Consider the following 12,452-nt stretch of genomic DNA (forward strand, 5'->3'; position numbering starts at 1 on the left):
GAAGGGGTGCAGAACGTTTGAGAGGGGTAAGTTGGGGTACAGGCTGTGTGAGATATAGGGAGCAGGGTGTGTGAGATATGGGGGTGTAGTGTGTGTGATCTGGGGGGTGCAGGCTGTATGGGGAGCAGGGTGTGTGAGATATGGGGGTGTAGTGTGTGATATGGGGGTGCAGGCTGTATGGGGAGCAGGGTGTGTGACATATGGGGGTGTAGTGTGTGTGATCTGGGGGGTGCAGGCTGTATGGGGAGCAGGGTGTGTGAGATATGGGGGTGTAGTGTGTGATATGGGGGTGCAGGCTGTATGGGGAGCAGGGTGTGTGACATATGGGGGTGTAGTGTGTGTGATCTGGGGGGTGCAGGCTGTATGGGGAGCAGGGTGTGTGAGATATGGGGGTGTAGTGTGTGATATGGGGGTGCAGGCTGTATGGGGAGCAGGGTGTGTGACATATGGGGGTGTAGTGTGTGTGATCTGGGGGGTGTAGGCTGTATGGGGAGCAGGGTGTGTGAGATATGGGGGTGTAGTGTGTGTGATATGGGGGTGCAGGCTGTATGGGGAGCAGGGTGTGTGACATATGGGGGTGTAGTGTGTGTGATCTGGGGGGTGCAGGCTGTATGGGGAGCAGGGTGTGTGAGATATGGGGGTGTAGTGTGTGTGTGATATAGGGGTGCAGGCTGTATGGGGAGCAGGGTGTGTGAGATATGGGGGCAGGGGAGTAACTACCGCGGTCGCAGGGGTCGGAAGGAGAAGAGAGGTACTTGTTTTTTTATTTTGCTGCCTGCATGACACATGGAGGCCTGGGTGTGCTGGCTGCATGATACATGGAGGTCTATGGGACTACATAATAAACATGAAGGACACGTTATACATGGAATATAGGGGTGCATTATACATGGAGGAGTATGGGGCTGCATAATACAAAATGAAGGACACCTTATACATGGAATATAGGGGTGCATTATACATGGAGGAGTATGGGGCTGCATAATACAATATGATGATTTATGGCGCTACATTATAATACATATAGGACTATGGGGGCTACATTATAATATATGGAGGAATATGGAGGCTACCTTATACATGGACTATGGGTGTGCGTTATAAAACTGGAGGCCTATGTGGTGCAGTATAATATATGGAGGACTATGTGGTGCAGTATAATATATGGAGAACTATGGGGTGAATTATAATACATGGAGAACTTTGGGGAAATGCATTGTAACACATGGAGAAATATGGGGGTGCATTCTAATATATCAAGGGTTATGTGGGACCCTTTATATTATACGGAAGGCTATGAGGGGCCATTATAGTATTTGGAGATCTATATACAAGGGGGGACAAAGATACAAGTATGGGATGGAAATATTTTGTCCTGAGGGAAAAAGGCTCTTTCCCCCAGCACTCAGCTTTCCCATGCTCTGCTGTACATCTCTCAGCACCCAGCTTTCCCATGCTCTGCTGTACATCTTCTCTCAGCACCCAGCTTTCCCATGCTCTGCTGTACATCTCTCAGCACCCAGCTTTCCCATGCTCTGCTGTACATCTTCTCTCAGCACCCAGCTTTCCCATGCTCTGCTATACATCTCTCAGCACCCAGCTTTCCCATGCTCTGATATGGGAAAGCTGGGTGCTGAGGGAAAGATGTATAGCAGAGCATGGGGAAGCTGGGTGCTGAGGACAAGATGGATATCAGAACATGGGAAAGCAGGGTACTGATAGAGGATTTCAGATCATAGGAAACCTGGGTGCTGAGGGTAAGAGCCAAGTGTCAGCGTCATTATCCTGTACCCCAAGTGTCAGTGTCATTATTCCGTACCCTAAGTGTCGGTGTACGTGGAGGGGGGCCCCGGTCCAAATTTTGCACCAGGGCCCATCAAACTCTAGATACGCCACTGAGTATTAATCACTGTATTCTACATGAGGGTGCCTACTGCTATCTGGCTCTGCACTGTGCTGTATACAGGCTGTGCTATGTTATATAGCACAGCCTGTATATAGCACAGTGCAGAGCCAGATAGCAATAGGCACCCTCATGTAGCATACAGCTTGTATATAGCCTATATACAAGCTGTATGCTACATGAGGGTGCCTATTGCTATCTGGCTCTGCACTGTGCTATATACAGGCTGTGCTATATACAAGCTGTATGCTACATGAGGATGCCTAATGCTATCTGGCTCTGCACTGTGCTGTCTGGGTCTGCACTGTACTATATAGGTCTGTGTACTACATGAGGATACCTAATGCTATATGGCTCTGCACTGTGCTATATAGGTGCTGTGTACTATATGAGGGTGCCTAATGCTATCTGGCTCTGCATTGTGGTATATAGGGGCTGTATACTACATGAGGGTGCCTAATGCTATCTGACTCTGCAATGTACTATATAGGGGCTCTGCACTACATGAGGGTGCTTAATGCTATCTGGCACTGCACTGTGGTATATAGGGGCTATATACTACATGAGGGTGCCTAATGCTATCTGGCTCTGCACTGTGGTATTTAGGGGCTGTATACTACATGAGGGTGCCTATTGCTATCTGGGTCTGCATTGTGCTATAAGTGGGCTATATACTACATGCTATCTAGGTCTGCATTGTGCTATATGGTGGCTGCTTAATGTTATATGGGGGCTGCATAGTGCATATGGGGGCTACATAATACTATATGGAGGACAATGGGGGCTTCATAACACAATATGGGGGCTGCAAACTACTATACCCCCAGAGTTGTATGTCCCCTCCACCCAGGTGCTGTATGCCCCCCAGAGTTGTATGTCCCCTCCACCCAGGTGCTGTATGCCCCCCAGAGTTGTATGTCCCCTCCACCCAGGTGCTGTATACCCCCCAGAGCTGTATGTTCCCTCCACCCAGGTGCTGTATACCCCCTCAGAGCTGTATGTCCCCCCCCACCCCAGAGCTGTATACCCCCAGAGCTGCATGTCACCCCCACCTCACAGCTGTTTGTCCCCCCCACCTCAGTCACTGCCCTCCTCTAGAGCTGTATGCCCCCATTGCTGTATACCCCTTTCCTCAGTAATATATATTCCCCCAGTAATGTGTTTGTCCCCAGCCTCTCTTGTGATGTATATACAGCAGTGTTAGTGTTCTCTATGTGCGGCCATGTCTGTTAGACAAGCCGGGAGGTGAGTGAGGCTGTTGCCGGCTTCCCAATATTAGAAATATATATACAGGATAAATAATTAAAAATAATGTGTGTGTGTGTGTGTGTATCTATGTATGTCAGTGTATATGACTGTGTCTAGATTTATGTCTATTTATGTGTTTTTGTGAATTTCTCTTTAAATAAGTATGTGTACGTATGCCTGTATGTGTATGTATCTGAGCATGTCTATGTGTGGATGGGGCCCACTGAGACTCTTTCGTCCAGGGCCCACAAAAACCTGGAGCCGGCCCTGTGTGAGATACAGCTGAGAGGGAGAAATGCAGGGCGGGAGCGATGACTAGTCTGTGTACAGCGCTGCAGCACGTGTGGGCGCCATATGACCCTGCAGAGCTGAGGGCGGGCAGCAGCGCCACACGGTAACCAATGACAACCAACCCCCACTGCCGCCGCCCGCTCTACACTACGTGCTGGTCACATGACGCGGGGACGGTCTCCAGGCCGGAAGTGGTGCTGAGAACGGGCGATCTGTGAGCACTGAGCAGTGACGGCGGATCGCTGACATGGCCGGGGAGGGACTCGGCTCCGGGACCGATGCGCTGGACTCCGCCGCCACCACCTGGCTCACATGGGACAAGGTGAGGAGGCCCCTGCCGCCATGCTGCCTGCTGTAGTGCGGTCACTGAATGACAGCTCTGCGGACAGTTACCCATCATCCACACTGGCATAATCACACGATTGGCAGCCGATAGGGCAGGACAGACTGCAGCAGTTATAGTGGTCTTGATAAGGCAGGACAGACTGCAGCGGTCATAGTGGTCAGCACTGGACAGGGCAGGACAGACTGCAGCAGTTATAGTGGTCTTGATAGGGCAGGACAGACTGCAGCGGTCATAGTGGTCAGCACTGGACAGGGCAGGACAGACTGCAGCGGTCATAGTGGTCAGCACTGGACTGGACAGGGCAGGACAGACTGCAGCGGTCATAGTGGTCAGCACTGGACTGGACTGGACAGGGCAGAACAGACTGCGGCGGTCATAGTGGTCAGCACTGGACAGGGCAGGACAGACTGCAGCAGTCATAGTGGTCAGGACTGGACAGTGCAGGACAGACTGCAGCGGTCAGCACTCCCCAGCACTGTATGATCTGCTCATCAGTTCTGTGTGCTGTGAGGTCTCCCCGCAGATCTGCAGACGATCCCTTCTGACGGCCTGCAGCGGTACATATCCAGCTGGCATCTCGGGTGTGATGATATCTGTGCAGGGGACCCGGCTGTGTGTGGGGGCGCTGAGCTGGAGGTTGCTAAGAATTCCTCTGGCAATTGTGTTGACATCTTCAGGGTTTTTTTCCTCACTTAAGTGCATGTATCTGGGCCTAAAAATAATAATTGTTGCAATGGATTTCATCAGTTTCCATGGTTTGTCTTCTGCAGCCTCTATTGTATTGTATGCTGGCTGCAGAATGAGTTAACTGAGAATCGTTCAGTGAGCTCTGTCTGCCAGGAGAGTTTGTAACTTTTATCTCTCTAGTCCTGAGCTTTGGTGCTAATTTATGATTACAAACCAGATCCAAAGAGAGCTGAGCTTTCATGTGGTCAGAAATCAGCTGAGGAGCTCAGGAAGATTAGATCTCAGTCAGGCTGCTTTCACACCTCCCGGTTTTTCCTGTGCGGCGCAATCCGGCGCTTTGCAGAAAGACCGCAACCGTTTTTTTTTTGCTAAGACTTACATTAGTGCCGTATTGTGCCGCATGGGCTTGCGTTCCGTCCGTTTTTTGCCGCATGCGGCAGATTTAGCCGATGCAGCGGCCGGATGGAACGTTGCCTGGCACGTTTGTTTGTCCGTCAAAAAATTTGCAATGCATGCCTATGGACGCCGGATGCGTTTTTTTCCACTGCGCATGCTCAGTAGCATGCCGCAAGTGGCAAAAACCGGACGGGCCGCATATAAAAAACTTATGCGAAGGATGCTGTATTGTCGCTGCATCCGTTGCATAGGTTTTAGAGCCGGATTGGCCAGTTCTGCTAAAACCGGAGGTGTGAAAGCAGCCTCAGGAGGACGGCTCCTGTGCTCGCTCCATACATGTGCTGAGCCGCTCGCCGGGTGATGGCGTCCTGGATCAGAGAGTAGAAAAGTCAATGTTACCCCTGAGGGTGCTCAGAGGAGAATTCTGCCGCCTGGGTCATTCCGTGTCAAGTGGACCAGTGGTCCCCACTCGACGTTCTCCGATTTTGCTGAAAATGTATAAGGATGTACGTGTATGTTTGAAAAGAGGTTCTGTAAATTTTTAGGGCCAGATCTCAAATATATTGGGCTCTGTTGACCTTTCACTGGAGGCCCCCCCCAAGCCTGCGGCTTCAGCTAAGAGGATTTTGCAAACTTTGGCACATAGCCATTAGAGTTCTATACTGGCTATGATGCTGAAATTTGGCATACTAGCTCAACTTTTGCTGCTAAACGCGATAAAATTATTACCGGCTATGACAAAACAATATTTCGGCCGCAATTTTGTGTCAAAGTAGCTTGCAAAACGCCTCGTATAAAATTTATGCCAAACTTTGCCCATATATAACTCAAGACCAAAAACCAATAGGAACTGGTGCTTTACCCTGTACAACAAACATCTTCATGATTTTGCATTGCTGCAATATCACGGTCACAGCATATGTATTTGTGGAAATATTCACACCCACATATGATGAAAAACTTAAAAAAACGAATTTTACCTATTTTTAGGTCAAATTTCCCAAAAAGGGTACCCCTAAAATATATTAATTCTGTTATCATTTGAAAGAGCACATTTTTCTCTACAAGGATCATTGGGGGTTTTTTTGGAGTCTCTCCATTTAAGAAAAGAAAAATGCCACTGAACATGGAGTTATGTATGCACGTAATGCATTGATTTTGTGTTTGATTTTCAGATTCTTATCACGTTACAGAGTTGTATTGTTTCTAGCAATGTCTATTATAATCAAAAACCTATAAACCTATTGACTATTGTTACATTTTAATGCATATATTATTTATTTTTTAGTGATGGAGAATGAAATTGATGACAAAAAGATTGGCATTTCAAGGGTGTGAAATGACCCTTCATCTTTCATTGCCCATGTAGATGGATCTGTCAGATCAGAAATGCCTTTTGTGCCAATTGCAAACCTCCAGCCAGGGCAATACACGGCCTGCATTTACGATAGGAACTGGTGGATTGGAAATATTTCTGAAATTTCAGTCGACGACCATGATGCATTAATACATTTTATGCATCCTCATGGAGCAGCTAGCTTCTGTCACTGGCCTGTGAGAAATGATACATGCTGGATTCCCGAGCAGTCCATCATTGCAATAATTCCAGCACCAGCTGCAACAGCAATGGGCCGACAATACAGCTTCTCTGAACCCATTATGTTGCAAATTCAGCAACAATTCCAGACCACTTACTTAGACTGAACATTATGGCTTGGGAACCAACAAAAGATACCCAATATTAGGCTTGGGATCCTAGGCAAAGACCCCCACCCTCAGGCTTCGGAACCTGCGATAAAGAGACCGCCCGCGGCTGGCCTTGCACGGCTATCGGCCATGGCTCCTAGGCGATGGGGCTGCCAATTCTCGAAAGACAGCATTATTACAATTCTTAATAGGATTATAATACCAATTCTTAGGGAATTGGTTGTGGTATAACCACCATGGACCAACGCAAGGGTTTGAATAGTGCAGTTAGCATTCATTGCGTATTAATAAATAATACCATGTTCAGTGGCATTTTTCTTTTCTTAAATGGAGAGACTCCAAAAAAAACCCCAATGATCCTTATAGAGAAAAATGTGCTCTTTCAAATGATAACAGAATTAATATATTTTAGGGGTACCCTTTTTGGGAAATTTGACCTAAAAATAGGTAACATTCGGTTTTTTTAAGTTTGTCATCATATGTGGGTGTGAATATTTCCACAAATACATATGCTTTGACCGTGATATTGCAGCAATGCAAAGTCATGAAGATGTTTGTTGTACAGGGTAAAGCACCAGTTCCTATTGGTTTTTGGTCTTGAGTTATATATGGGCAAAGTTTGGCATAAATTTTATGCGAGGCGTTTTGCAAGCTACTTTGACACAAAATTGCGGCTGAAATATTGTTTTGTCATAGCCGGTAATAATTTTATCGCGTTTAGCAGCAAAAGTTGAGCTAGTATGCCAAATTTCAGCATCATAGCCAGTATAGAACTCTAATGGCTATGTGCCAAAGTTTGCAAAATCCTCTTAGCTGAAGCCGCAGGCTTGGGGGGGGCCTCCAGTGAAAGGTCAACAGTGCCCAATATATTTGAGATCTGGGCCTAAAAATTTACAGAACCTCTTTTCAAACATACATGTACATCCTTATAAATTTTCAGCAAAATCGGAGAAGGTCCAGTGGGGACGATTTTTAAAACTGGTCCACTTGACACGGAATGACCCGCCTGAGCGATCCCCGTGCCTCTCACACTTGTGTCTGGGGCTGTCTGACTGACACAGGGGCACTAAGTTAATAGTTCAGGATCAGAAAACATGGCTGTTTATTATTTTCCAGAAACAGCGCCACTCCTGTACAGGGGACGTGCCTGGTATTACATCTCTGCTGTATTTACTGGAGATGGGACAAGCTGCAGTACCAGACACAACCTTGTGGACTAGAGTGGCGCTGTGCTAGAAGAAAAGCTACAAACTGGTATCGGGCAGTGACATACAGTGCTCCATACAAGTCCATTTTATACTGTGTTTTAGTTTGTGAGAAAACGTTTGTAACAGCTCCACATGGAGGTTACCACCATTCAGTGGGCGGCACGGTGGCTCAGTGGTTAGCACTTCAGTCTTGTGGTGGCTCAGTGGTTAGCACTGCAGTCTTGTGGTGGCTCAGTGGTTAGCAGTGCAGTCTTGCAGCGCTTGGGTCCTGGGTTCAATTCCCACCAAGGACAACATCTGCAAGGAGTTTGTATGTTCTCCCCGTGTTTGCATGGGTTTCTCCATGTTCTCCAGTTTCCTCCCACACTCCAAAACATACAGATAGGGATTCTAGATTGTGAGCCCCAATGGGGACAGTGATGTCAATGTATGTAAAGCGCTGTGGAATTAATAGTGCCATATACTGTAAGTGAATAAATATTATTATTATTCTCTAGGCTGGAGCTTGGGGTCATCATTGAGGCATGTGCCTACTACATGCGCCGGTCACATCCTTCAGCTGCCCACACCATAGACCGCAGGATGTCCCTGCCCTGATTTACACCACTTTTTAGGATCAAAACGTTACATTTCCTGCAGTATTACCCCAGATTTCTGGTGCAAACTGATATATCAGCCCCATAGTGTAGTAACCCGAGTGCCCAAAGAAGTCCACAGGAGCCATGTGCCCAGGTTACACACGGCCTCCGTATGTTCAGCTGCTATTCACCTGCTCAGGATATTGAGGGTTTTTCATCAGTTTCTGTCCTCAAATTGTCCTCTATGTAGTTTTTTTTTTCCTGATCTTGTTCACATAAACCTAAAGCTCTGTGCAGAGGAGAAAATCTCCAGAAAAGTAGTAGCATTTTACTTGGGGATTTCCCATGGAAAGGCTATGGAAGGACCCAGGGCTCTGACCTTTTTTCCTGTTGTTAGGGCTGACATGATGGTGGTGCCCACGTCCTACCAGCTTATCTGTATCATGTCTGTGATTCACATATTTATTCCCTAAACCTTTCTGAAGTCTGTGTATTATAGAGTAGATGCATTAATATTCTCCCCGATCGCCGTCTTCTCCTGTTTCCAGCGCAGCTTCACTCCTCTTCTCACTCAAGGGCTTTGGCATCGATCAGCACATGATGATGGGAATTAGAGGGACATTCCCTGAACCTTCCTAAGGCTATGTGCCCACAGGCGCTTGTACCTGTGGATGTATCCGCTGGTACGAGCGCATGTTTCCCCGCAGCTGCCCGCCGGCGTCCGCTGCTATTTTTAGCTGCGAGATTACAGCGGAATAGCTGCGGGAAACATGCGGAGATTCATGCGGCTTACCTGCGGACGTCCTGGCCTCTTATCTCCATAGCGGAGGGCCGGGACATCCGCAGGTAATTCTGCATGAATAATTGACATGCAATTATACATGCGGATGCCTACATCCGCAGCATGGTCGGCAGCCGCGCTTTCCGCAGCGTGGACACAGCACTCCCCATGTCCCATAGGATAACATGGGGAGTGACTGTACATGCTAAAACCTGCAGATTTTCCGCGGCAAAATCCGCAGAAACAAGGTCCCGTGGGCACATAGCCTAAATGTGCGTATTATTCAGTATGGGTGTAATACACTCACTGATCGCCGTTTTCTGCGCAGCTTCACTGCTCTTCTCACTCATTGCAGTCCCAACTCACCAGATTACACTGGGATTTGTGTGTGAGGCGGAAATTACTTTTACAATGTACGATAAGTCTATTGAGGGAGAGATGGAGACTTAAGCTAGGGTCACACATAGTGACGCAGCAGCGATCACGACTGACGACCTGACTTTATCAGATCGCTGCTGCGTCGTTACATTGTCGCTGGTGAGCTGTCAAACAGGCAGATCTCACCAGCGAGCAGTGACCAGCCCCCAGCCAGCAGCGATGCGTGGAAGCCATGCTGCGCTTGGTAACTAAGGTAAATATCGAGTAATCAAGCAAAATGCTTCGCTGGTTACCCGATATTTACCTTGGTTACCAGCGCACACCGCTTAGCACTGGCTCCCTGCACTCCTAGCCAGAGTACACATCGGGTTAATAAGCAAACCTTTGCTTATTTACCTGATGTGTACTCTGGCTAGGAGTGCAGGGAGCAGGGAGCCAGCACTGGCAGCCTGAGAGTGGCGGAGGCTAGTAACTAACGTAAATATCAATTAACCAGCGAACCACTTCGCTTGGTTGCCCGATGTTTACCTTGGGTACAGCTTACCGCAGGCTGCCAGACGCCGGCTCCCTGCTCCCTGCTCGCTTCAGTTCGTCGCTCTCTCGCTGTCACACACAGCGATGTGTGCTTCACAGCGGGAGAGCAATGTCCAAAAAATGAAGCAGGACATTCAGCAACGACCGGCGACCTCACAGCAGGAGCCAGATCGTTGCTGGATGTCACACACAGCGACGGGACGTCACTGCTACTTCACAGAAAATGGTGACTTAGCAGCGACGTCGTTGTCGCTGTGTGTGACACCTCCTTTACATTGTAATAGTGATTGCAGGCTCATAGATAAACCCTGGTGGGATCCGGTGAGTCAGAACTGCAATCCCGTGAGTGAGAAGAGGAGAGCAGCTGCGCTGGAAACAGGAGAAGACGACGATCAGTGTGTATTACACCCATACTGAATAATACGTTATTTAGGAGGGTTCAGGGAATGTCCCCTCTAATTCCCATCATCATGTGCTGATCGATGCCAAAACACATGAATGAGAAGAGGAGTGAAGCTGCGCTGGAAACGGGAGAAGACGGCGATCGGGGAGAATATTAATGCACCAACTCTATAATACACAGATTTCAGAAAGGCTTAGGGAATAAATATGCGAATATACAGAAGACCCTATATAATGGGATCCCACCACCCCGTCACTTAGCTGCGGTCACCGATTTTATACAGATAGGCTGGTACTACGTGGGCACCACCATCATCAAGACTGCCCTAACAACCAGTAAGAAGCTCAGAGTCCTGGAACTTTCCACAGGATGTCCCCTGTAATTCCCATCACCCTGTGCTGATCGATGCCCCAGAATATCGTGCCAAAGCTGATCCTGTGTTTCCTGTTTTCTGGCACCTTCATCCAATTTTGGTAAATAGGTTTTGCTTGTTCCTTTGCAGAATCCGAAAACACGTGAGCAGGTGAAGAAGCTGGTGTCTGACGGGAACAAAGAGGAGCTGGAGAAATGTTTTGGCTCCAGAATGGAGTTCGGGACAGCCGGGCTACGAGCGGCCATGGGTCCTGGCGTATCCCACATGAACGACCTGACGATTATCCAGACCACGCAGGTGTTGATTTTGTTGGTTTCCCATTTCCTAGATTGTTTTCCCCAGGCCTCCGACGTAATGTGCACTGTACAACATATCGTCATTCCACCTATGTGGAATAATATGGGGACCTGTTGGCGGATGGACCCCAAATTCTATGTCTTACTGTGGTGTAATAGGGCACCTCTGGTAGGATTGGCCCCCATAGACTCACAATGATGAGCTGCTATCTGGTTCTGGAGGTAGCAGAGCCCTCTGCCGTCCTGTTACTTTAGTTTTTGTCTCCGGTCACTGACCCTCTGACCAAAAGAAAACTGAACTTCAGCTTTTTCAATTGGCTGATATCTACAACTTCTAAATGTCTTTTTTTGTTGTTTTTTTTAAGCCTTATGTAAACTAGTGAATAGAACAGAAGTGTATACGGCCCGGGATGGTGAATCTTATGTCACCAGGTCTAAAGCTGGGTTCACACATAACGATAGCGACAACGACATCGCTGTTACGTCACCATTTTCTGTGACGGAACCGCGACCTTGTAAGTCGCTGTTATGATCGCTGCTTAGCTGTCAAACACAGCAACGTAGCAGCAATCATAATGTCGCTACATGTGCAGAGAGCAGGGAGCCGCGCACACTGCTTGGCGCTGGCTCCTTGCTCTCCTAGCTACAGTACACATCGGGTTAATTAACCCGATGTGTACTGCAGCTACATGTCACAGTGCAGAGAGCAGGGAGCCGCGCACACTGCTTAGCGCTGGCTCCTTGCTCTCCTAGCTACAGTACACATAGGGTTAATTACCCGATGCGTACTGCAGCTACATGTGCAGAGAGCAGGAGCCGGCACTAGCAGCAAGAGTGGCGGAGGCTTGTAACGAAGGTAAAAATCGGGTAACCAGGGAAAGGTCTTCCCTTGGTTACCCGATGTTTACCTTGGTTACAGCTTTCCGCAGCTGCCAGATGCCGGCTCCTGCTCCCTCCTCGCTTCATTTCGTCGCTCTCTCGCTGTCACACACTGCGATCTGTGCGTCACAGCGAGCGACGACCAAAAAATGAAGCTGGACTTTCAGCAACAAGCGGCGACCTCACAGCAAGGGCCAGCTCGTTGCTGGATGTCACACACAGCGACAGCAACGGGACGTCGCTGCAACGTCACAGAAAATGGTGATGTAGCAGCGACGTCGTTGTCGTCGTCGCTGTGTGTGACACCACCTTAACATTCCTCCTTTGGTGAGCACCAGTTTGGAGACTTATAAGCCAAGCAATGCTTCCTGGGGAAAAGATAGGCAAATTAGCAGAGAGCAAAAAAGCTGGCTCTCTAGTGTCACCTAGAGGCAGAGACCCTAT

General features: G+C 48.3%; 1 protein-coding gene across 1 annotated transcript in view; it reads left to right on the plus strand.

Moving 5' to 3' along the window:
• The first annotated feature begins 3,605 nt into the window (after positions 1–3,605).
• Positions 3,606–12,452, plus strand: part of PGM2 (phosphoglucomutase 2) — a 50,820-nt gene continuing 41,973 nt past the window's right edge. Inside the window, exons 1-2 of the mRNA XM_075346955.1 lie at positions 3,606–3,764; positions 10,963–11,130. Coding sequence (XP_075203070.1) covers positions 3,690–3,764; positions 10,963–11,130 — 243 coding nt within the window. The 5' untranslated portion in view covers positions 3,606–3,689. The remainder of the gene's footprint in view (positions 3,765–10,962; positions 11,131–12,452) is intronic.

Source organism: Anomaloglossus baeobatrachus, chromosome 1 (genome assembly GCF_048569485.1).
Source record: "Anomaloglossus baeobatrachus isolate aAnoBae1 chromosome 1, aAnoBae1.hap1, whole genome shotgun sequence".
Taxonomy (NCBI): Eukaryota; Metazoa; Chordata; class Amphibia; order Anura; family Aromobatidae; genus Anomaloglossus; species Anomaloglossus baeobatrachus.